General features: G+C 35.6%; 1 protein-coding gene across 4 annotated transcripts in view; it reads right to left on the bottom strand.

The window, feature by feature from the left end:
* Window positions 1-958: 958 nt before the first annotated feature.
* DIAPH2 (diaphanous related formin 2) overlaps window positions 959-27,735 on the bottom strand; it is a 266,541-nt gene continuing 239,764 nt past the window's right edge. For all 4 annotated transcript variants that reach the window (XM_029996681.2, XM_029996680.2, XM_029996682.2 and 1 more), the window contains one exon: window positions 959-5,529. In XM_029996681.2, coding sequence (XP_029852541.1) covers window positions 5,465-5,529 — 65 coding nt within the window. In that variant the 3' untranslated portion in view covers window positions 959-5,464. The remainder of the gene's footprint in view (window positions 5,530-27,735) is intronic.

The following is a 27,735-nucleotide window of genomic DNA, read 5'->3' as shown; positions in this document are numbered from 1 at the left end:
CCAGACTCCCACACCAGAAAGTCAAGAATATTTACCTAAAAATAAGCAGCAAGAATATAGTATATGTAGGACACCATTACTACATTTTTCTTAATCATGACAATCAGCATTTATAGTTATAGCTGGCACATAGAAGTTTTCTTTTTTTTTTCATGTTAATCCCTTAAGAAAATAATCCTCTACTGCTTCACCATATATCAAATAGTGCATTCTAACTATAGTTCAGTGCATTAAAGAGAAAATGGTGCCTTCAACCATCCCTTGGCACATCTTTTCCACATATAAAAAGTTACTTAAGGAGTGTTGACTCAACATGGCTGATCATATTCATTAGAATTCCATTCCTTTAGAACCTTAAGTACTTATTGCAGAAATTCAGTGCTATCTCTCTATACTGTTGTGCATTTCAGTCTGTTATGGTGGCATCATTAAGTAGTTTAAGGTGCAATATACAGTTTTGAAGGTAAAAGTCCGTCAAATTTCTATTCTGTTAAGACCATTTTGTGCCCAAGTGAAGTAATAATTTGGAAAACACCAACAATAGCGGTCTGACTGACTATGTGTCTGTCTTAAAAAGACTATACTGGAATACAGCCACTTAAAATAAATAGGGACCCATGTAATTTGTTTAGTGATTCCCTTTTATTGTTATTCTTGTAAAAATAAAACGGTATCACCACGATTTAATGTAGGGTTTTTTAATTATATACTTTTTTGGATTATTTTGTTTTTAAAGTCCTCGTCCACTGGAAAAGGCATCTTTTTCCCCAAATTCTAGTCAAATATACTTGACACCTCAGAGAAAAAAAAAAAAGAGATCCATAAAAAAATCACTGAACTAAAATGGAAAGTAATTTCAGCGTGATAATTTTATATAACAAAAACAAATTTTGAGGTGATGGTACTCAACAGGTAATAATCATTATAAACAAGTAAAACATCGGCGCACCTAGCAAAATCATGTTATGTATATCTTTATTACAGTTTTCAGAATACATGGATTAACAATGGCCAGGCTGTGATTTCATCAAATTCCTATTTTAAACATTACATACAAACACAGAGCTGTTTAAAAAATAGAAATGCATGAGTTCTGTCACCTTTTTTTTTTTTTTTTTTTTTTTAATTTTTTTTGGCATCAGGAGTCATATGACTTCCAAAAGGGAAACCAAATGGTGCATGATAGCAGACTGACTAAACCGTAACGGATTATTGTTCACATTCTGTGGCATATGTATCACCTCAAACAGTGCTAAAAGAAGCACTACGAGAACAAATCTTTCTCCTTTAACATTCTTCTAATGACATCAGTGGGTGCTGAGTGACAGCTTGCAGGACTGCAGAATTCACAGGCTTACACAACTCCCTTTCTTGTGCACAAAAGCAATATGCGATCTGAAATAGAGACACCTGAAGCTGAGGGATTTGGCTTTATCTGCTTTGACTTTTTTAATTTATTTACATTTTGTGTGCATGCGTGGGCGTGTGTGTAGATACTGCAGAAGAGATGTAGAGGTTTCTTACAATACTTATTTTAAAATGAATAACTTGCAAATACAGTATGGCACATAAGAGGTGGGCTTTACATTGCTTTATCGCTTAGCATTTGTTGTGCCTGACCTCTCAGCAATTTGAAGGCAAACATTAAAGTATAATTCAGCCAAGCCTTTGTTTAATGGATAAGAAGCAATTTACATATATAGGTAAGTTTGTTCCCACATAACTATTACCAGCTTTAAATACTTACCAGCTATATCGTTCTCAATATAGGAAGTACTAAATTCACCCATCAAAGCAAGATTTGCCTGAGGGATGCAAAAGCCGAACATTGCAAAGTTTTCTTAATGAAAGCTATAGGAGGATTTCCAGAGCCAAACCTAGAACTCAGCCAGATTCTCAGAGTTTTGCAAACCATTTGTATATCGTGGGATGAATTTAAAGTAGGTCACTCATGAATTGTGGTTTGGACAGAAACCATGAAAACATTATGGTTTTTACATCATTTGTCTGAGGTAGTACATATACCACACACAAAAATGCAAAAATATACAGATATTCATAACTATTTGCATATTACAGAAGGGAACTATGGGAGTGGTTGTATTTTTATCTGAATTTTCAAGAAAGAACAGGTAATTTTAGATAACATTTTTCATATTGACCATGGTTGTCTAAAACCAGACCAAATTATGTAATAGTATTTCTGGGAATACTTCCTGAAGCTGTTTGTCAATGCCCTCTGAGGCACTAATTTTGTTTTGGCTTTAGCATCAGTTCATAATATGATTAACACTTAAACCAAACATCACTTATGTGCTGGGAAAGGATATTTGTTGAATCACAAACAAACATACATGACAAATTGTGTTGCGCTTTTTTCTCAGTAAACTGCATAAAACTTGAGCAAAAAATGTCTAGTGTCTTTACATTTCTGATCTGTACAGCCAGTAGTTAAGCAACAAATATGTATATTTGTATATGATTTAAACATTTCATTCCCATGTCAACTGCAAAAGTTCAATTCATTGCAAAGGTAAGATTATCTTCCTCTTAAATAAACTAAGAAATGTAAACAGTGTAACATCATAAAAAAAAATTCTCTTCAGTACTTGTAACTGGTAAAATGTGAATGCAAACAGATGTGCTGGTATATTGTTAATGTAATGTCTCAGAGGACATATAGTGAAACATAATTAGCAAGAAATTTATGTATGAACCCTCCAGCGATTTTCTTTCTGGGATTACTTTGAATACAAATATAATTTAACTGATATATTTCATTTTTTAAAATTAGAAAATAAGGCAAGTGCATTTCTGAAAAAGGTGCTACTCTTCTACACTTCTAGATAAACATGTGACACCTCTGAAAATTAGATCAATAATAAAAACATTAAAAATATCTGCAATTTAATATAGACTGAAAAACTATCAAAAGACAAAGTGACCAGCATCAATTTCAGAAAATATTTTAGACTTCATAAATACGAGCACCCTATATTTACATAAATTATCTTCTAAACTAGTTTTCCTTTGAAAGACACTTTTGTTCTAACAGATATGTCCATTAAATTATATAAATGTTCCAAATACGAAAAAAATAGTAGTAAAATAGAAGCATTGGATGGTATTGTTATTTTGGATTTGCTCTTTTTTTTTTTTCCTAAGATTTGGTTCTTGAAAATCTGTAGTCAGCTTTCACAGAGCTTTAAAAAAAATATAACCCATGGAAATGAAAAACTTGTGCACTAATAAAGATTCTGTTGTGAGCTTTTGAGTTTTCACATATAAAGATTATACCAATACTTGTAAATTCCAGCAAAACGCTCATTTTAAAATTTGAATTCTAATACACTGTTGATTGTAGTACAAATTTATATAGACATTACGAACCTAATCCTTTTAAACTTGCTTCGTACATTAAGCACATTTTTAGAACTGTAAATTGAATAGTTCCACTTTAAAAACTTATGCTTCAATACAAGGTTGATGTTGACCTTACACAAAAACAGGATATAATTCTTTGTATCTCTTACTGATAAACAGGGAGATAGGATCCTGTTGCATGCAATTTTTTTTTCCTGAAGTACCATACAACTCTTTAGTTTGTTGCTAAAACCACAAAACTCCCCAAATGGTTTAGGAAGAGTATTAGTTGACAGCACACATTTCACTAGGCTTCAGTCATATTCCTATGTTTAGAGATATAGCAATGGGCAAAGCCCCCATTTCCTTTGAAGACGATTTTTAAAAAAAATTATTTCAATACTAGATTGAAAAGGAGCTGTATCTTTTCTTACAATAATTGGATATTGATGACTGTAGTTTGAAACTGTGAGAATTTATCCCAAACTAGTCAGATAGTATCTTACCAGAGAAGCAAAAAGAATCTGCTGTACAAAGATGCTTGGCTCAAGCAGTAGTGCAAAGTTACACTGCCCCAGTATCAAGCGCTCCTCTAGAGCTAGCAGTTTGTGCACAGAAAACAATGTGACACCTTACCTTCCAAATATTCTTTACATAACATTAAGAAAAAAGTTCCCCGTAACACCAGGCATTAAAAGTATTCATAATAATTCATCAATCGGTGAAAAAGCAATAATAATTTGAGAACAAGTGCCATCTACTCTATAGTATCCTGGTTTTTTAAAATATCATAGCTGAGCGACATAGGAGTAGTTCCACTGGAACTCCCACTTAAAATCCTCCATCCCATCCAGAGAAGCAGTGAACCTTTAGTAAAAAGGATGGTGAAGACTGACCTGAACACCAAACAGACTGTACATTCAACTAGAGTCTGGGGAGAAAAGGGAACGAGAGTTTCCCATGGAGTGGCAGAACATACAGAGTGTCAGCTACTACACTGACTGCTCACCTGAGGTACTGCAGTGCAAGGGGCCTGTATGCAAAGCAGAATGGGAGGAGCTTCCCGAAAGATCAGACTGCTGCAATCATTGATCACTGCTATATAGCGCTCCAGGTAGAAAATTTGTTCTGAGCTGCTAAACCCTCAGCACTAAAATCCACCGGTAGAGATCCCGCTACATATTTTACCTGAGAACAGAGGAAAAACTCAGAGGCAGTTCTGCATAACTTCATAATGTAGCTTGTCTCTAAAAACCTACACAAAGGTATTTTTAGCGTAATTAAAATAGGACAATCGTATTTTCCCCCAAATATCTTTATAAAGAATATATAAGTGCATAATTAGAAAAATCCCTCCTTAGATACAGTTAAAAACATATCCTGCCCTTGATATCATTTAATTGTGGTAAAATCCTATGCTCTGTTATATTTAAATTTTTTTTAGCAGTGATAAGTAACTATACATCATCATATCACCAAAAGTGTAGATATGTGGTATGTCCTACTTGCAGCCAGAATAGCGAATCCACCAGGCTTTACATTGAGATAAGACTTTCAGCAACCTGACTGGGGCTATGCGTTGCTTTTTTATGGTTACAAAAAGATTCTGATAATGTAGACCAGCTCATCTTTGAATTTATTAACATACAATTTTATTATTTTTTCCTTTCATGTCCAAATCAGAACTGCAAATGGAATCCACAGCTGTGTTCTTTCAACAAATTTGTATTTTGTTACCCATATAAAACATAACCTAGAAATCCCCAACTCCTTTCATGTAAGTTGCCAGCTTTAAAAAAAAAAAAAAAAAAAAAAAAGGGGGGGGGGGGGGTGTAGGGAAGAAAAGAAAGAACGTAAGAAAATAAGATATATATCCTACTGTTTAACACTGTTTACAGATCTTGGTAGTTGGGGTAATAAGATACAGTATGTGGATTATTTAGCAATAGCTTTTAAAATACATAACATTTATACACCTTCTCATTTAATCAATACCAGTATTCCTTTATGATCATTGCCAATTTGTACGATAAACTCTTTTCAAAGTATATCCATTTAACTGTAAATAAAACAATTCACTAATTCTTTGGCATCAGAAGAATCATACAGCTGCTATTGTTCCATTGTGGCGAGAACGAGACCTTTCCAAAGTTACTCGTTTGTTATCTGTAATACAAAGAGAGGAAAAAACAAATCACCATAAGATTTGAAACATGGATAATGCAATGTCAAGAGGTTTTCAAACAGCCCTGAAAATCATTTCAAATGATATGTAAATAAGTAACTAGGAGACTGGATCAGAGAAGTTTCACACTGCAGCTGCCAGACTGAGTTCAAGAGTTCTGCAATCAGCAATAAATTACTTTCTTGATCAGAGAAGCTGGGTGATAGAAGCATTAGGAGAATCCTGAAACACAGTCCCCTTGGAAACAGCACACAATAACTAAAATTCTGGGTAAAAATCTTATTTTAGAAACAATTTATGCACAGAAGCTCTGGAAGAATACATTTCAAGTTTAATGAGAACATACTGACCGGTGTGGTGGTGAAAAGCCTACTAGATGCTACAAGTATAAAAGCGCTAACACTGTTCACTATAATTTGGTACAGAGTTAAAAATAGAACAGTTAAATCAGCCACTTCCTAAGCATTTCCTGATTGTGCAATGTGAACAACTTTTAGTATAAATATTACACAGTAATTATTGTAATGAATAATAAATATGTCTCTATAACAGGAAAACAATTGTGAAGTACCAGCCACATTCCTAAATGCCTTTAAAATAAAACTTTAAAGCAATGAACAGACACATGCACAAACACAAAAAGGGGCAAAAAATTAACCCTCACTTAGTTTTCTGGAGGTTTTGATCTTTTTTTTCCTGAAATGTGGTCCTTCCATGCAGTTGTTGGTTTTTTGGTGGGGGTTTTTTTTTTTTTTTTGTGACTGCTTATTTTTGACCTAGCCTTTTCTGTTATCTCGTATCATATTCAAGTTGCTGCTCTTTTTTTGCATCAGTATAGTATCTACATTGCTACAGATTCAGGATGTCCCAATATATGGCTGGAACTCCTACATAGTACTGGAATATTATAAAACAACGGTCACTTCCAGAAGGAAAAAGTCTGACAGACAAACTGCAGGCAAGCAGGTTTTCTCAGCTTTTTTCCAAATGAGTCGATTTAGCTCTGTTTCCACAGCGCAGCATATAAAAAGGCTGCGAAAGCACGTGTTACTGGGACTGCTGGGGGAGAGTGCTAAACTCGGGCCAAGGCAGAAGGTTCAAGCATAAAGCACGAGACCCCGACATGTCCGACGGGTAGAAATACATACTTTGAAAAAGCTGTTGACTGAATCCTTATGTTCCAGAGACCAGGGGAAAGGTTGGAGCAAAGACCAATGTGGGATCTCACCAATGTGTATAAATACCTGAAGGGAGGGTGCAAAGAGGCCGGAGCCAGGCTCTTCTCAGGGGTGCCCAGTTAGAGGACCAGAGGCAATGGGCACAGACTGAAACACAGGAGGTTACTTCTGAGCATCAGGAAACCCTTTTTAATTGTGAGGGTGACCGAGCACTGGAATAGGTTGGCCAGGAAGGTTGTGGAGTCTCCATCCTTAGAGATATTCAAAAACTGCCTAGACACGGTCCTGGATAACTGGCTCTAGGTGACCTTGCTTGAGCTGGAGGGGTGGACAAGATGACCTCCAGAGGTCCCTTCCAACCTCAACCATTTTGTGATTCTGTTCTAAGCTAACAAAGCCCAAAATGGTCCAATCGCATTAAATAAGGTTCTGGAGAAGACGAAGAAAGTCATCTCTCTGATCTGTTTCTGGACAAAGAACAGAGGATGCCTGTGGCGACTGCATGGGCTCTGCAAAATCAACCTTCCTTTTCCCTGTTCAATGAAAGTGTCTCCAACGCTATAGGGAATTAACGGCTCCTTTAGCAAGATTATTAGTTCTTTTTATAGTTCTGCCTTGCCTCCTTTTCCTAATGAATCTATCCATGCATAAAGTATTCAAATTACCCTAAGTCAATCTGTTTTGCATGGGAATAAATCTCTACACTGGTTGCAATGTCACTAGGCACTGGAAATTAAAGAACAAAAATGCTGTCTAAAACCCAAGAAGGAAAGCTGTCAACTCAAATGGGCTGCTGTTCCTCTATAACAGCGGCTAGTAAAGAGTCTAGGGATACTTGCTCTCAGTGGGGAGAATTGCCTTCACCAGTAGACTATTTCTTGATATAATTTCACAATTGTCAACTGTACAGGTTAAAAACAGATTAAGAGAGTCTAAGAACTGTTGATTTCTTCATACGTGGTTTTTTTTAGATTTTTCTCTTTTCTGTTTTTTTTTTTCTACATAGTAGATGATGAAATCAACATTTTCTGCAAATGACAGTTCAGATTCTCCTGTAATTGCACAACTGAGCTGGGACTTAAAGAAAACACAAAACAAAACCGTAAAAACTAAAAGCATTATCATTTCTTTCTTCAGCTAATGACAAACAAAGTAAATTCCCAATTATTAGAAGTAATGTATTCCTTTAAATTATTTCCAGTTTTTAAATGGAAGTAATTCTATTTTCTAGAGATAGGAATAAAAAATCTGGAAGATTCAAGAGAGACTGGAAAGAACCACAAGGTTCTTCTAATCAAGGAAACTGGGGTACAAAGATTCAGTTATTACCGGTGAGAAACAATGTCAGCATTTGCAAGAGATTTTTCTCTAAGCTAAGAGTGCTTTATAGTGAGTCTTACTAAAACAAAGGCAAGCAGGATATAAATTACACTTTAATAACTTTTTCAGCTCATTATAAAAAGGGATGGGAGGATTCGATTTAGTTACTATCAATGTGAAAGCTTGAATGTATCTGAAAGTTTTGGAGGTTGATATTTGGAGGTTGAACAAGTATTTCTTGTTCTTCACAGAAAGACCTATTTTATTCAACAGTGAATTTGCAAGCATCCTTGCGCATGTGTGCGTGCATTTTTACATCTGGTTAAAAAAAGAAGCATTAGTATGTGTACATACGTATATACATACACATAAAGAAATGACTCGTTTCTTCAATAGATGTAAAATGTGCTTGTATATGTGTAAACATATTTGTTGGGTTAAAACAAAGGGTTTCATATTAGGATCTGAAACTGGATTGGGCTGGTATTTCAGTGACTCAAGCAAAAATTTTAAAAAATCATGACATTTATAACACTTTCAACATACACATTGAGTTATCTCCAACAGCTGTATTTACTTTTTTTTACATTACAGACCATATTGAATATAACACAAAGCAAGACTGGCTTATAAACATGACTATGACTATTCTAGCATAAAACTACATATAACATCAATAAATGGTAAAACTATTTACTTGTATTGAGGGGCGGTTGGGGAGGGAAAATAAAAGGCAGTAGCAGTAACCTAAGAGTACTTAAAATTAAGCCAAAAATCATTGCCAAAAGGCTCAGGTGTATACTTCAGAAGCATGTAAAAATGACTAGAAAACATGATAATAGTTTCTGTGTGTATCAGTCATGCCTTCTGGGTAAACAATCTACCTATGTAGATGAAGACTTTGTTTCTCACTTAATGTCAGAAGTCCATCTCTTTAAAAAAAGTAGGGCATTTAAGAAGCATCCACAATGCTTATATTGCAGACACTATAATCTATCTCAGAAATGAACACATGAACGTAAAAGTGGTCTCTCAATCAGCTGAATGGACCTTTTCTTGTAGCAGTAAAAAGTAGAGCAATGAAGGATTGAAACAGAAAACAAAGCATATTTTTATATCATAAAATAATCTTCATCTTTTAGCTAGCTGGATCAAATTCAAATGAAGTAAATATACAATTAAATGCTGAGAAATCAAATCAGTGGTTCCTTTTTAGTATATATAATACTGGAATGTAATCTTGACCATGCAAACTTTACGCCTCCACTGGAAGAAATATATGGACTTTATCATAATTACAATTACTTGCTCGAGTCTTCTTGCACTCAGTATAGTACCAAGATGGGAACAAATCTACAACATACAAGATATTTGTAGACGTGCTTTTGATACATATACAGCATTCACCACGTAATATAAATCTACTGATGTAAAAAAAAAAAAAAAAAGCAAAACCACAATAAGCTGAGTATATAAGCACAATAAATATATGCCATGAAGTAAACAAAAAAAAAATCTAAACAGTTATTTTTAGACAATTTATTTTAATTTCATGGAATTTGACAACTTCACCCTTCAGACGATCTCCCTTATACTCTGTATGTATAAAGCATTAGAAATTACAATCAATTAAAACCACAGTGGTAGGGGAGAGGAAAATATTTTTGCAAAAACTATACTCTGCAAAATGTATTTTCCCTTTCCTTAATGCTCCTTCATTAGTTCTGTTATTAAAAGAGAAGTCTCAACAGCTGCAACAGATTTATTAACTCAGTAGCTTGCTATCAACGTAAAACCCAGTTATATTAGGAGAAAAATAAATGGTATTTTGCAGAACTGCAATACTAAGATTAAGTGACTTTTCCATTTTGCTTTCTTCTTATCCACTCTTCCAGGTAGTAACTCTGTGCTCTCCTAATTATAAACCTTACTTTTCATGAGCAATCAATGCTAGTAATAATATAGGTGTTGTGCAATCGAACAGACTAGTCATGACTCTGAGATATCTGATAATAGAAAAAGACAGTGTCTACAAAACCATACCTCAAAGGTACTCGACTGGAATTTGTAGTACCCTATAACAACCACAAAAAAAGTTCTCTCTCTGATATGCCTTATATTAAAATTATAAATATATTATAAACTGCTACCTTGGGCTTGGTTCCTTAGTCGACTAACTCTCCAGGACTAAATTTTTTTTTTTCCAGTCAGTTAAACCATTAAAAGTGTTTCTTTGTGCCTTAATTGCAGCAGTCAATTCAAACACTAGACTGATTTTGAAATCGTATTTCCCTGCAGACTTTCCTAGAGTGCTCATCAGAGAGTGTCTAAGTTCCTCCCAAGTGTAAATAACTGCAGTACCCCTTGATTAGCATTAAAAAACCAGCAAGAACAAACCCCCCAAATCACACAAAACGCCCACAAAACCAACAACCAACCATAACTGGCACAGATGACTACTTTTTGCCCTTTTTTAAAAACAAAAGGTTGAAACATTAACCTACATACAGAAGGCGAAGCACCTAAACTTATGTTGTAGGAAAATGGGCTAAAAAGAACACTGGGGTTTTCAGGAATAAACACTGCCGATGTTTTGTCTTCTTCAAAGACAGTGGTCACAGGACCCTCATACCTGAACAACACATATTTTAAAGAATGTCTTAGTTAATAAATGCTATGTCAATCAGATTAATAGCAGCTTCAAATAGTGCCAAAACGTTGAATCTGGAAAAGGGGTAGTGTACAACATTGGGTGCTCAGCTAGCAGCTGTTGTGCTGGAGCACATGCTGGAGGGCATGAGCCCCAGTAAGGAGAACTCTGAAATGCTAATTTATTTAAAAAGCTCACACCATTAACTTGCACAGTCATTACATCTTTTTTTTTTTTTTTTTCTCCCTGCTGACTAACCACCCCAAGGTGAAAGAATTAACCTTCCCATAGCTGACAATAATAAAAGGTGTTTAATTCTCAGAGAAAGAAGGTACCAGCTTGAGTTGACTTGAGAATGACCATATGAAGAAGGTAGAACACTCAGCAATGAATAAAATATTTAAAATTTCATCTTTTTGAAATAATTTTGACTATGCAAAAGATGCAGAAATGCATGCTGTAAGGGAATTTGTATGGCCTATGCCTTCGGGAATCAATGAAAGCATTTACGTCAAACATTTATTTATTCATTCATGTAAAATTTTGTTCACTAGGAAATCCTACTGAAACACATCTTGTTTTCATGAGCAACCCAAGGAAAAATACTCATACAGTCCCAGGTACTTCAGCAAGCACCACAAACATATATAACATGGAAAACAATCAGAAGAACAAGATAATTTCCTGTAAGTATGGAATGATTACACAAAAAAATGAGTAAGCTGGTCATCTAAGAATGTTTTAAATTGATAAACTGTCACAATAGATGATAATTCCAAGGAGCAAACACTGCATCTGTGATATTGATGACATTGGCATTTCTTCTTTAGAAAAAGGTGGAAATCTGAATTGCACTTTACAAGTGTCATTTCTTTTCTGACAGAGATAACTAAATATTTTCTATATAGTGTCATTGATTAAAATTGGGACAAGTTAGAATAAATTCAAATCCCTTTAGCCTGGGTAGCCTCTACTTTTCTCCTTGAGCTATCCATGCATACAGAAAACTGAAGCCAAGTTACAACGTCATTTGATGTAACAGCATATTATCAATTGCTTTAAAGAGCAACCCACGACAAGAATTAACTTTATTATTTTTCTTTTTTGACTGCATGCACCTTCATCACCTTAGCTTACCAACAAAGAAAGATAAATCTTTTTGGAAATTGGAATTGATAGAAAGTAAGACAGAAGCAGAACTGATATAGGGTAAAACAGCAGGGAAGCCCATCAATCTCCAGCACCTCTTTAACAGCTACAGCTGAACACTGTTCTCTATACTGCCTGGCCTGTACCTATGACATGATTAGAGAATACCAACTGAGAAATAAACTAGTCAAGGAAATTAAGAGCTTCAAAACTGTTCTTGGTGTCTAGAACAAAATCCTTTTGAGAAACAGCACCTTGAGAGAAAATGGCTCTCCTAACCTCAATTCTGTTAAGATTCAGTCCATCCCTGTGAGATTTGATTTCAAATTGATCTTTCAAAATGTGTGGCCTATATAAAAAAAAAACAGCAATGAGGTAAAAATCAGTTATGGGAGAAATGCAGCCAAAATAACACCTCAGAAAGAACTCTCTGAAATAGACAGCACTTTTCAAAAGATCTTTATAGCAAATAGATGAAACAAGCAAATAAAACAGTTTTCTAACTGGGTTAAGGGAAACTGTACAGTTAATATGTTTTCTTTTAATCTTTTAAACACTCTTATTTCAACCTCACCAGGCACCCTACACATGCCTGGCAAAATCTGAACTAGACCTTTTATAACCATCACACTGGGTCATATTACATTCATTCAGATTTGATACTTTTGTAACCAAAGACGAGAAAAGACCAAGTGATACCACATCCCTGTTCTCAGCATTTTTTTTCCTAAACAGAATCTCGAACCCTTGACAATCAAACTTAAATGACAGCTAAAATGGTTATTTTAGCATCAATTTCAAAGAAAACATTGAGATTTCAAGTAAACCCTGTAGCTGTGAGGTCAAATTCTATGAAGCCTGTTTTATTTTGGTTTAAGTCCAATCCCAGACTTTCATGGGAAAGCTGAGTGATAACCTGAGCATATATACAGTATATGTTGTTATGATGGAGAAAAAGAAACTTACCCTTAGGCCAAAGAAATAGGAGCGGTTTTTGTTGGGTTTTTTTGGTTTGGCTTTTTTTTTTTTTTTTTTTTTTAAGCCCTCAAAACCAGATAGCACATATAAACAGCTGAAACAAGTTGATTATAAAGGCATCATCTGTTGATCTTATAATAATTTAATGTTTACCAATATATTGATAAGTAAGAAAAGCTGCTGAAGAGTAAAAAAAAAAGTTTTAGAAGAAATAAGGAGGAAGAAAAAGAATGGGTCTGTGTAGCTGTTAAGAAGATTTCTAAGATAGGAGGAAAAAGCATTAAGGAGAACTGTAACAGATTTAAAAGGAGGTCTTTCAAGACTGAATGGTTCCTCCTCAGAAGAAAGCAGACACACACATCTCCCGAGTTATCTGCAGAAGTCAGGAGTGCCAAAATTATCATCATAACATAGTAAGCCTTAAGGTAAGATAGATTTGTATGTAGATATGTATTCTATTTGAAAACATTTGCTTCAAAAGTGTTAGTCATTTAGATAACACACAGTTCCTTCTTTTTAAGAAGGTTTGCAGACCAGCCTAGGTGCACAATTTCTCATTTAGAACATAGGTGGATGTTTGGATTCTTTTGGATTTTTTTAACTTGCTAAATAAAAGTTGCTAATATCCAGAAGCAGTGTAGTACAGAGCCAGGTCTGAATTACAGAGAGCTAAAGGATTTAAGTGCTGACACAAAGAGGTTTCACTCAGATTAAAAGGGAACAAAGACACGTCTAATCTTACTGCTGCCACTCAGACCTAGCTTGCTGGGCACTGTTAATTGTAGCCTTTGAGTTGTATGAAAATGCAGAACATCAGTAGAAAACCCATTTATTTATGTGTTATACATAAAAATGCTTTAAAAATGAATAATGTGAGAATTTTTAATGTTAAATGGCATGTGTGATGACATTTACCAGCTCAGTGCAATCCAGCTGTGACCACAGTCAATACAGTATGGGAACACAATAAAAGTAATACTTTTGCAACCAGAATCAAGGATGTTGACCATCTGTATCACAATTCCATTAACGAAATAAATACTTATCCTATTTAGAGCTGAAGAGAATCTAATAGAGTTAAGCATTTATAGAATAAAAACGGATTTGTAAACCTTATTTTCAAGTAATCTGTTTAAAATAAATTTTACTATTGCTTACTCCAGGCCTTAAAGATTAAAACAAAACAACATAAACAAACCACCCCCCCCCACCCAGCCCAATAAGCTAAGATACCTTAAGCCTTTAAATGATTTATTTAATATTTTAATTCAACTTTGCTTTCTTTGTTAATAGTACCACTTGGGATATGCATTGAAAGCTCTTCCACAAGAGTTGCAATGGAAAAGCCTTCGTTTGAGACAACACATGCCTGCCTCAGGGGTTACAAGATAAATCAATCTATTTTTCTCCTTTCCTCCAAAGGTAATTGGCCTTTAAAATTACAGAGGAAAATAGGCCTTCATGTCAGTACAATGCAGGCACATATACAGCCATTTTCCATTTCTTTTTCAGTTTGAATTCTCAGCTGAGAACTAAACTTATAAGGGTGGGAAAATAAAAAGATGATGAAGAGGAACGATTGCATCAGGACAAATCCTCTCCAATAACAAGCAGCACTGTGACCAGCATCCGAGTCTGGAATTTACTGAAACCTGCTATGAATAGCTGTCATTTTCCTAGTCAGTATTTTTTTATTCTTGTGATAAAATTTACTTCCATTTTTGTGACAGCCTCTACCACCAGCATTCATGGAGATGTGTCACAGAATTTAGTTAAACTGAGAAGTTATAATTATTGCTTCATTTCTTATACAACCTCACAAAGTAATACTGATTTTTACCTCATCCTTATGAAATTGCCTTTTTCAAGCAGCAATCATGGCTATGAGTACAATAGCCTACAATCCTTATGCTGTGCTACACGCACAACCATTTATAAACTCAAGAGTTTCAGACTTTGAATACTGTTAAATTGTATACTGTAAATTTTAACTTGGCTAATAAATTGTTTCAAAGCAGTGAAACTCAGACGATAGCCTTCATATTTTTCTGATCGTTACTAAATGTGATTTGTAATACATTACTCATATCATATCTCTAGTAAGAAATTCTCATGCAAAAATATTTGCCAGTGCATAAGGATGAGTAATCAGGTAAACGACAACTGATACACAAAAACAACAACAAGAAAGTTGAAAAAAGTCAAAACAACTTAGTCTTTTAAAAACAGCACTAAAAATTCCCTTGAAACAGAGTATTGAAAGTGTACCACTAAACCTTTAATGTGAACTTGCTCATTGGGAGTGTGTATACAGGTGTAAAGCAATTATTAGATTTGATATCTGAATGAACTCAGGTTCCCATTAGAGCCTGAATGCTTCAGTGACCCTATTATTTTCCTTCCAATGCTCCCAGACCTGATCAACTTAATTATTCTGACTAGTGAAACATTTAGGACGCGAACGTATGATTTGTTTTAAACCAAATGAGACAACTGAAAGTACTTCATAAAATAACACAGAAAAAGAACAAGATATGTGACGTGATGTGTCAAATCCTGGAAGAAGGTCAGGTCTAAGTAACAGTAACAAAGAAACAGAAAAAGGGATTCACTGCAATAAAATTACATTTATTCAGATATTTTCCCTTGAACTTCTAATTTGTAACCTTTACTGCATCTCATCTACAGTGAAAAAGGTCTATCTTATGACTAAGAAGGGTGAAACAAATTCCAGAGAGTAAATAAACTACGTCTGCTTCAGTAAGGAAAAAACCCCAAACCTCAAAACACAGAGAATGTGTCGCTCCTTTCATGACTACACACACACTTCTAGCAGTTGTCCAAAAGTAAAATTAGATCCTCTAATAAAAACCATTTCATGTCACAGGGGACAGATTTGCTGACGTAAAAGATGCATTTCCCTGTTTTAATTGTACCTACTGTTTTACTGTTAAGGAAAAGTATGTGACATTGCAAAAATACATATTCACATTTTGAACAGATTTGGTCTGATGCTAATAAACCATGTTCTTCATAAACAATGTAATTTAAAATGGCTTCCAAAACGTCCTATTCCCTGCTCCCCTATTAACACTACTGCTCTTATAATTTGTATTTGCTTTGAAGGTAAGTTGACTGTAAGGTTACGAAGAGGACAAAGCAATAGAGTAATAGGTTCTGAACTTCAAGTATACAAGCAGCCATAAAGTTAGCATCTTCTCATCTGAATGCATTTGTCCTTAAAAAGAATCAAACTGACATCAAAGTGGTCCCCTTGCCCCTTGCCTCCTTTCACTAATGATATGTAATGGCTGCTGAGCCTGCAATAAACCTGTTTACGTCCAGCTAGATTGCCATCATTTTACAATCTAATCTGATACTTTTAAGAAAGAAGAAAGTCGCGAGAGACCGGCACCAGCTTGTGCTGAAGGCATTTCTTGACATCAGCCTTCACTTCGCACTTCAGATGGAAGTATTCGATTTGACAAAACATACAGAAAGTCAAGGGAGAAGGCTCTTCACCTCTTCTCCGAAACTGCCTGATAGAAGTCAATACCAATTCCTTTACAAAGTTACAATCAAAACCTGACAGATGAAAGTCAAAGGGGAAGCTTTCTAGCTATTCCTTACAATATTTTATTAAAGAGTGGCGTAAGAACGTGTTTGCTTCAGTGGGATCACCCCCACCTCCACTTCTCATTTTTATCGGTTAGCAGTTTAAATACTGGAAGTTACATCTCCCATGCATAGATATAGAACGTGAAAGTAATGACCTCCAAGACAGAGAATAAAGAGAAAGCTCTCTTTTCCGTAAAGGAATTTCTTTCAGAACAGGAGTTGGATAACACTCCCGAAAAGCAAGTACTTCCTGCTGTTTCATGTAAACTGGCTACCATACTTTTCCTCCACACCCAGACAATGACAGCCCTAGTCAAAAGCAAACTGTTTTCCTTGTAGCCCACAAAAGTCTGTCTCCTGGTTTTTTTATGTGGCAGAAGCAAATTCTCTTTATATATATATTAAAAAAAATAACTCTGCAATAACTTGTAGTCTACATGTAAAATGAAATATTTTAAATAATACAATAAAGGCAGACTATGCATAATTATTTTTTATTAAATAAAATATCAGCATTTTTTATTCATGGCTAGGTTAACATTTACAATTCAGCATTTTGCAATATTTAAATGGAATTGAATATGCTATGAGAAAACTTAAAACTACATCACTCCTGTATGACCAGCTGGCAGAGACTGTAGTCTTCTGTGCCCATCTGCACCTTCATGTTATAACATTAAATAAAAGCTCCTGTCTGAGCCTGGCAAGATGATCTCATCACTACCTGTTACTTCTCTACACACCCCAGCTGAGACTAACTAGATACCGCACGTGACTTTTACTATAAATTATTAGCAACAAAGGCCTATGCAGGTTACGTGAATGTGAAACTGTCGCTTACTAAAAGAATTCGTACAAGAAAGTAGTTTAGACTATACGTGGCAGACTCAGGTAAAATATAACAACTTTTAGGAACTTAGGAGTCCAATTTCTTTCTTGGCTGAGCACAGACAACTCCATTATGATTCAACGTGAGACCTCAGTGCTCATATAAGGCAGAATTTGACCCTTTATGTTCATATAAAGAATAAAAGTACAGAAGCAGTTAATGCTGTGAAAGGGCAATGAGTTTTCATTGAAGAGCTCAAAATAGTTTCTATTTATTACTAGTATCTGAGGAGTGTCACTTTCTAAGGCTTCCTGTGCTACTTTGGTAACAACCCTCTCAGTATTAGTGGAACCCCCAAATTAGCACCCGATCACTCCATAATCCTGATCTATTTTGCTTGCAAAATCTGCAAATGTATCCCTTCCCCATCAATACAGCTCCTTCTGACACAACAGCAAGGACCTCAAAGGCAGAAGGGCTGGCGTAGCATGGGACTACAGCACGTGCATCTGGTATTCAGATGGTTCCTAAGAACCTGTGAGTCTTTCAGGACTGCCTTAACGGCCCTTTTGCAAAGACTAAGGGGACAATGATGTTTGGGTGTACTATTATTGTATGCTTTTTAAAAACAGGTTTAAAAACTCAGCCTTTTTAAGACCATACACCAAAGTATTACTTCCAAAAGAGTCTGACTACCTAAATTAATCCCTATTTAGAAAAAAAATGCAATTGTATAAATATGGGCACAACTGTTCCAGAAGCAAGATACCTATATACATGATAACTTCTTTCTCATGTCAAGATCTTCTACCTTTCCCAGATGTAAAACTACAAACGCTTCCTTTATTAAACAATGAGCTGTGACAGTGCTGATAGCCTGTATTATGCATTATGAAGAGGGCCCTAAAAAAATGGTATAATCTGTATTAAAAGCAAGACCATGTTTGGCTTGATAGACACTAAAGAACACATCCTATTAGTAACAAGAATATGTAGCAAGTTCTCAATGCAAGTTCCAGAAGTTTTAGATAGCGATTTCACTTTATTTTGAAAGAAAAATAAATGATACAGAGCGAAAAAGAAGTTAAGCTCTTCTAACTGACTGAGATTTCTTCATCCCACTATTTCTACCAAAAATGCTCTTGAGGTCACCAGTTAACAGATGATACCTTATTACAACCCACAAGCGTTGCACTCTTTGGACAAATGTCAAAAATGGAAAACTAACTGCCATCTTTCAACCTCTCAATACCAGAGCTATGAACTTTTATGAAATTACTCACTGCTTATGAAAGGAGCTCCAGAGCAAGCAATGCCAAGGGTAACAATGATTGTCACTGGTTTTGTCAGGTAGCCATACAATCTTAATATTGCTTACACATTTTTAAAAATATTTTGTTAAATGTTTGTATGTTGTCTTTTAAGCACTTTTAGTTGAAATTAACTTACACTGCAATTCAAAGCTAGGTAACATATGAACAAGTTGAACAAGAAGTATTTTTCCATGAGTTTTTAATTATTATTTTGATTCAAGAATAACTATATCCAAATGCTAATGCCAACGTTCATAACATGAATGAACACATTTTTGCATACATGAATGCTAAGAAAGCAAAATGATAGTAATGCGCTGACTACACTAGAAAATTAGTCCTTTCTTCATAACTTCAGGCATGACCACCTTCTTTTAAGTAACATACTCATTCAAAAGGTTTCTGGCAATCGTATAAAGTCTTTTCTCCTGGAGATCTTATATAAATGTAAACAAATTCCTCTCTGCCCCTTTTGGTGTTAAACAAATTTATCTAGTTACCTAACGTTAATTAAGATAATATAGGACTGCTGTTTATGGTCACGTACCTGTTTGCTGACTTCTGCCATGCAGTCTGGCTTCTCTGCAGCTTCACTGCCCCCACGCCTTGTTCACTGAAGAACTCTAGTTATATTGTGTTGGAAAAATACACTTCTCCAGCTCCACTGAGCAGCGAGAACTGCTGTTCTGTGCTTTTAAGTCTCACTTGGTTACTGCATTGTTTCTGAAGCTTAAACTACTTCATATCAATTGCGCGCAATCCTCCTGTGTTCTCTGACCTCTTTGTGAGTTATTAATTTCCTTAATACTTTACCTATCAGTTGTTCTTCCCTGACATACTAAACTTACACTGCATTAAAATTCTCTTTAAGATAACACCAATACGTACTCCAACTTCTGCAGTGATAATTGAAAATTAGCTGCATATAGAACGATGAACAGGGAACCAAGAACTACTGAGAAGATCTACTTGGAGCAGGAATAGCAAATCTTCTGTACTTTCTCAACTCTTGCACACACCAGATACCACAAATTCTAGGTAACAAAGACAACCATAAGGAATCCTGTATTTCACTTTTTTGTTTAGCTCAGGAACAGTCACTAGATGCTTTTGTCATTTATTTATGCTTCTATCAGCGAGAATCTGAAGCACAACATAAAACAAGGGATGGGTTAAGCATGTTCCCCCACCTGATTACATTACAGGAAAACATGATTTCCCATGACTGTACTTTCTTGGTTCCAGCAGTGATGAAGACAGGCGGGAAAAAAAAAAAAAAAAAAGTATCCCAAATACTTTCTCTTACTTCATTAGTAGGAATGACAAGGTAAGCCTCACTTCTCTTACTGTTTGTTTCAACCTCCTCTCCCATTCTCAGCCTTTTTCATCACAGAAGTTGAAATACAACTACTACCCAGACTCTTCAAAACTTTTCGGAGTCCGTCATCAACTTCCTCTCCACACTGAACCCACTCTACTCATACACCTGGTTTTGCTTTAATTTGTAGGTGAATCAGCTTCATTTTTACCTGCTTTTCCCTCTCAGCATTTTCAGAACATGGCTATATAGCCTTTCTTCCAAAAATTTTGATTGGTATCCACAACGTTAGGCAAGCATCCCACCATTCCCCATGCTGCTCAGTATCTTGAAAAAAAGGAGACAGTCACTTAGTCTTTTTATCTATCCTGATGCAGTGGGACTAAAACAGCTCACTTATTCAGCTCATGCAATGTGTGTGAATGTAAAGCTTGAAGAAATATATTCATATTCACTTGGGCTGGATGGGAAGCAGTAATGACACCTTATACAAAGATGCTCAGAAAGATTTTGGAATTTAAATTCTGCTCTTCACCCTTCTCCAGACTGAAGCGACAGAAGAGAAGGATAGGGCAAGAGTACCTTGGCTGTGGATAAGGTAGAAGAGGCTCAGAACAGGTCACTGCTGAGAGTGCAGAAAAATGAGCAAGTCATTCAGGGACAAATCTTGGCCTTAAGCATCTTCTGACCACAGAGGACTTGATTTGCTAATAAGGATGAGGGTTGTCGGGTAATCTTTTTCACTGTCACATGGAAGAGACTTCAGAATCCCACGTCTCCTCTTAGATGCCTTCTAGCCTTGAAAATAATGTTTTGTGCCACAAAATAAACATTAATTTTCTTTCCAACCTTTTTTCCCTTTTAGAAATCTCATTTACAGTCAGTACCGCTGCAAAACTAATTTTACCACACAAACAAGAAAATTATGAATTTATGTGGAAGAAAAGAAAGTCAGGAGCCTCTGTCTGGGGTGGGAGAGAGTAGGAACTTACACAGATTTCACTGCCAGACGAAATGATTAAGAAAATACATCCTTAATGCCACTAAAATAACACTAATCCATCAGATATTTTTTGCCCAAAGCTGGCAATGTCCTTTAGAATTACGTTTTGCTGTATGTAAACAGTTTTAACTACAAGCTCCTTCAATTTCATTTAAGGGAATAGTTTTTCATGGTTGAACTAGTTTCATCTTTACAAATAACAAAGCCAGTGTGTTAACGGTTTACACCTATTTGTGACTCACTAGTCACTGTGGCCTTTTAACTATCACCCACCTCTTCCTTCCATTTTCTTATAACTCCTAAAGCCGAGGAATTCGGCTTGCTTTTAAAGCCAAAGCAATGAAAATAATGAACAGCTTGTCCACTGCCCACTAGGAGCAGAGTGAAGATTTCAGAGCACACAATGCAAAGCCTGTTTTGTTTTGTTGAGTTAAAGTTTTGATCAAAGGACGTTACCTTTTTTGTTTGTATGCTCTTTAACTAGCTGTTCTAGACGGCATTTTCTACAAAACAGGACTGAGACTGCTAAACATTGATGATAATTCTTGTTGATGTCCAAGTACTTTCCTTGCACTACATACTCAAGGAAACAACGATGTAAACTTTAAGAGCCTCAAAGATGTCATTTGTTCTTTAACTACTTCATCAGCTGTTTATGATGAATGAAAAACTCAATTAGCAAACTTCTCCAATTTTCCGACCTAATAGTTCAATAGAAAATAGCAAAAAAAACCCCAATAGTAAATAAAAGAGAGCCTGCATTTCAGCTTAACAACTTGACCTGGAAGTTAGCTAGGCTTTGGATAGAGAAAGCCACCTACAGACTTTTTTTTGTGAGGATGGGAACTTTTAAAAATATTTTTTTTAATTGTATAAAATTTACATCTGTGATTTTGGAATACCCTACTCAGCAGTAACAGAAAAGCAAACTCTAAATGGAAAATGTTCAAAAGCTTTAATACAGAATTTGTTACAGAGATTTTTTTTTCATAAAGTATGCAAATCTTGCCACTTATATTCCAAATGTTCTACTGACTGCAGTTTAAGGCAAATAATTATTTCATAAAACAGCATGCTTGCAAAGGGCTGAAAATGATATCTATAATACAGAAGGGAAAAAAAACAAGGAAGAGAAATACTCTAAAGTATGCAAAGTATTTTCATATCCCTTTTTTAAATTTTTGACAAGAATGCATTTAAATAGTCTTTGAATGACACAGATGCACGAACAGTAAAAAAGTCAGAGTGCTACCTGCAATTTAATTTACTGTGTTTATTTTGAGTCATAGTTCAAAAACAAGCCTTATGTACTTCAAGTCCAGCACAGCACGAGACAGCCATAATGTCTGGAAAGTCCAGTGGGAAGGATTAATAAATGTCACAATACCTTCAGGGCACAGTAGATTCTTAAAATAGGTAACGATTCAAGAGTTTAAACAGGAAAACTACAGCAGGGTGCCTTGAAAAAAAAAATCTGCATCAGGCTGAAAGGTCTACTAACTTAAGCTTAATGATGAGCAAACTAAAAGGTCACTCTGCATTGCGATCAGTGTACGTTCAGTTACAGCTGTTTGATGTGACTGATGCAATCATTTAGCAGTCCAGCAAAAGAACTACTAAAACAGTTCAAGTCACACGGTGCCTCTTAAAAAAAGATCACCCCTTTTTCTTTTATGTTATGACACATGATGACAAGACTGTTCACAGAAGGGACCCTCTGAATGTTAAATAAAAAAGCCTTATATGCTTTAAAATAAGTTTAGATGTTTATGTATGTGTACATAAACACATTTTATCACTTAGAGAAACAATAGATTATGTCTTTCAACATGCGAAGTCTCACTGGAAAAAATGATACAGTAGTTAATCTAAATAGCTGATATCCAAAACTTCTGGTTTTATCTACAACATAGGTAGTGACTACCTGTACAATGTCTGGAAATTCATAAGCTTTATAATAATCCAGTAAAAAATTTTATCATCTATATTACTGTTCACATGTGGTCCTTTGAACACTGATTAGCGTATGGAAACAATCATGATTTTGCAGTTTAAAGACACTTATGAGCAAAACACTTTCAAACCAGTTGTAAATTTTAATCCTTCTTTTAAAATGCTGTCATAGTAGGGCATTTCAAAACTCTTTGCCATCTGAAATCTGAATTAAAAAAATAGAGGTCAAAAAATGTTCTCAAAAAATCCTAAAAATAATACTAAAAAGAAGTGCTGATAAACTGACTAAATGAAGAACCAAAACTTTTTCCTTTAAAAAAACCCACTGAAATGGAATATTGAACAATTTTCAACACTTTTCCCAAAACGTTTTTGAAACAGGGAAGTCAACTTTAGGTTTAGGGCAACTATAGATTTCTGTAAACAATATGGTTCCAGCAAATTATAAGTTTTCTGAAAAATACTTTATTACATAAAACATTAATTCTTCCTCCTCAGGAAGATCTTTAAGCACTGATATAATTTTCATATTTTTCTTGGATACTCCCCATCCGGGGTCATCCCTGTCTGCTTTGCAGACAAGACAGCTGATATAATGGGAGTATTTTGTACAACAGCTGCTGAGAATATTAGTTTCATTCTTTAATGAAGGGGTTAACAGCATAGTGCAATGTTTTATTATGAAATATATATGCACATTTACAGATTATTTTAACCTTGTACACTTCTGAGTTTCTTCTCAGTTTCTTCTGAATTTGTTTGTAATCGTTATTTTTTTCAAATTATTTCATTTCTTATTTTATTTCTGCTTCATAAGATGAAGTACAAAAGGTTAAATCTGCTGCTAAATGTCCATCTCTATAGATAATAATAAGGAGATGTGATAGAAAATGTCAGAATCTTCGCAAAAACCAAAACAAAGCAACAGTAACCATGAGGGATTCATATTTTTGTGTGTGTAAATGAGGATACTTAACAGGATTTTAGCCTGCAGTTTGCCAAGGGCCATCCGATAAGATTCATGATAGAGAAAAGCCTTGGAAAGACTGTTTTGCATATTAAATTGTGTCACCAAAACCCCCTCAGGTTTCTAAACAAAAAAAACCCCAAACAATAAAAAAAGGGTAGCATCTTCATACCAATTTATCACTGAGAAAAATAATTTACATCCCATCAAGCCCATTTCCTCACAATATTACATTTTGAAGTCTCTAACAAATGCCTAGCACTCATACTTTTGTACACAGAACGTTAGTTAACTTAGTAGTTAACTTGTAGAACAGTAAAATCTACATCTACAGTCTAATTTCACCTAAGCTGCTTAACACCACAATCTAGCCACTCCAGAAAGGAAAGGTGAATATATGGAGGAGAGATGAATGGGAGAAACAAATTGAATTCTGTACTATATTGAAGGCTGTTAAGAGTATGAAATAACAACCGTGGGAAAATATTTGGGTCTGTACTGCTAACAGCCTGAGCAAATAAAGATGCTGGCTGCAACACGAGAGGAGAGAACGGGCGCAGAACACGGCAGCCTTTACCTGCGCCATACAGATTGGGTCAGTGTCACGTTGGACTGCTACGTAGAGACCAATCTTTTCAACACTATCAGTGACCATCCCATAGAGCAGCCCAAAAGAGGAAAGACAACCTTTAGGTTGGGGCACAATAGCTTTTAAAAGATCTAGTTTAAGGTCCATGCTGTACCAGTAACCATGTCGTACTGTGACTTAACACCCTTGCATGAGCAAAACCACACCAAAAATTGACCAGTTCTGTTCAACTTGAAAAAGGAGGCCTATATAAAAACAAACAAAAGTTGAGGGACAGATTATTCACCTCTTACAGGCAGAATGAGGAATGCTTAAACATACCCTATGCAGAAATACACAGCAAAGACATACCAAGTAACAGCGATAGGTTTAAGACGCAGGAAAAAAAGCCCAGGTGTGATTATGCAGTGGGATACAGGAAGCTGTTATAAACAAGCAGGCATCCTTCCAAACACTCCAATCCTGTCTGAAGTAATGAAATAAAGCAGCATGATCTTTGCATCGTGACTCCAGTACTAGGTATTACACATGCACGCAGGACAACACCAAAAAATTTACGAAGACAAAACCAAACCTGATAGGAAATAGTAATATTATTTCTATTGCTATTTCCACTGTACCATACGATTAAGGGCAAGAGCACAAAGGTTTTTCAACCCCCACCCCCAACCAATAGATGGCTAGGGGAGTTATTTCCTATACATCCAAATGGTGTTGAAAATCTCACTAAGTATCTCTAAATTATCCAAGGTCAAAGACAGAGTCAGTATTTAAGGAAACCACTTAGCCCCAGATATTCTGGGTCTAATCCTAGTAGTTTAGCCAGCAGTTAAGCTGTCTTTCCTTCTTTCAGTCTGAAAATGGCTTACTTATCCAGTCTGGCTTTATACAATTAAAAATCTCCCTGCCTGTAATTGACAACTGATGTAACTAAACATTAATTCTTATCCTACAGAATTTATATTTCATCTATAATACTAATATTGACCATATTCAGATAACGGACTAAAATCATCGATTCTTACATCTCCAATCCCCTGCCTTTGCAAAATTTACTTTTTGTACAAAACCCCAAATTATTTCATATCATACAGCCTCGATATTTCTTCCTTATGAAAGGAAGAAAATTCAGTTTCTTAATATGTTTTGTCTTGCTTTTTCTTTCAGATGACCTACGAGATGACCGATCGTTCACATGAACTACAAAGAGGTTGAAGGAATTGAGCTTGTTGGCTCTTGTGAAGAGCTAAGGAGGGATCTAACAGCAACCTTCAGCTGCCTGAAGGTGAATCACAAAACCTGACTCAAATGCTTCTTGGTCATGCCAGAAGATAAAACAACTGAGAGCAGTCCAAACCTGCAGCTTAAATGTTAGGGGAAAAAAAAAAAAAAAATCTACACTAGGAATGCAGGGCAGCACTAGAATGGGTTACCCAGGAGGTTATGCAGGTTTTCAGGACTTGGTTTGACAAGACACAGCTGACTCCATCTAGTGTGGTGATAATCCTGCTTCAAGCAGGAGGCTGTACTAGAAGATTTCCAGAAGCTCTTCCAAACATTTCTTACACCCTATCAACTCCCCGATTCTTGGCAAGCTTGTATCAGGGATTCAGAAATAATAAGTATTAACACTAGCTATTTTTGGCTTGTCATTAGTATTTACATCCATACTCTTAGCAGTTCTAAATACCAAGGCTTTGGTTTCAGTGATATTTTTCAAATAGGCAAGGGGTTTTTTTGCCAATTTATCATTTATAATCTGTTCCAAGCTTAAGCCAGAACTCTTCAGTGAGACCGCTTCATAAGTAACTGTACATAATGAAAATAAATTAACATCTATTATTTAGCTTTGTTCTTAAAATAGTTAACACGTGCCCACAGGCTAAAGCGTATATTGAGAAAATAAACAAAAGTTATAGACAGGGAATCTTCACCACTCTCTGAGGACTCAGTGATAATATATGGTAGAACTAGGACTCAGGCTAGCTGCCTGATAAACTTCTGATTGCACAAAACTACCAGTAATGGTTCAGAATTTGATAGATCTAAAATATTATTACTACTATATTCATAACTACAACAACCATAGTCAAGTATGATTGAACCCATAACACAGGCATTTAGAAAGTGCTGCTATGGACACGGTGCAGGAGTTCTATGTTTTTAGCTATGTTTATTCCACAGTATTTTATAATCCCGCACCCACGGTCCATGTGCTGGCCACATTCTAGTTGCAGAACAGATGCATTCCTCAGCGAGGTAACCTCCTCATTTTATTTGACGTACCCAGGAGAGAATAAGCCAGGTCACTTCTGGCTCGTGTGTCTGGGTTTCAGTCCAAATTGCCCGGAGGAACACTATGCATCAGGATGCAGATGCAGTGACCATGTGGACCAAGACTCTTGAATATGCCATCAAACATCTGTCCATGCCACAGACACAGCCAAAGGGACTTGGGTCAGCACCGCGACAGGGAGAACAGCCTCCCTGCATTATGCAAAAGTAAATAAATGAAAAGCTCTTGAGATTGTCTCCCATCATCTTCAGCTAAAAGTCCAGAGAGGAAGTTGTGCAAGGATAATGATGGAGAGGGAGAAAAGTGGAAGACTGAGAAAACTCAGTTATCCTTTCTTAATTTGATAATGCCTAGATTTCTGATGGATTTCACCAAAGGAACACAATACTGACAGAATCTGCTCTGTAACAGCAAAAACCACGAAAATACCAAGAAGAGAAGCAAGCTTTGACAAATTCTTGAGATGTCACTGAGACTTCTGAATGTTGTGACCACAAGAAAAAAGACATATTACTGAGAAAAGACTCAGCATAGAAAACAGAAGGAAATTAAGTTAAAACAAACCAAAGGGGAAAAAAAAAAAATACAGCACTGACTACTTTGTGAAATACCAAGAGAAAAGAGATTTCTGACATCTGTATGGGGTTTTGGTGTGGTGAGGTTTTTTGGTGGCTATTTTTGGTTGTTTTTTTACTTCTTTTGTGGCCTTATTATAGCAAAGACTGTATCTGTAAGGACAGGAGTGATTGACAGATGTCTCTCCAGTGTGCATGGTCTGAAAACATGAAGCACAAACAATTCCAGCTTCGCTTTATTCTAAATATATGACATATGCTAAATTTATTTAAAAAAAATTATAGGGCAACTTCAAGGAAATAGTAAATTATTTGGTCTAAAACTGTCGTGATAATCTTCTCGATTGTGCTTTGAGCTGTGGTATAACTTTCAGTCAGTGAAAACTACGTCTGTCAAGAAAGCCCTTGCTCAGGGTAGAGTTACGGTCCAAACAGGACTGAAGAGAAGAAT

Source organism: Aquila chrysaetos, chromosome 21, assembly GCF_900496995.4.
Source record: "Aquila chrysaetos chrysaetos chromosome 21, bAquChr1.4, whole genome shotgun sequence".
NCBI classification, from domain to species: domain Eukaryota; kingdom Metazoa; phylum Chordata; class Aves; order Accipitriformes; family Accipitridae; genus Aquila; species Aquila chrysaetos.
This window is presented reverse-complemented; position numbering and strand designations above follow the sequence as displayed.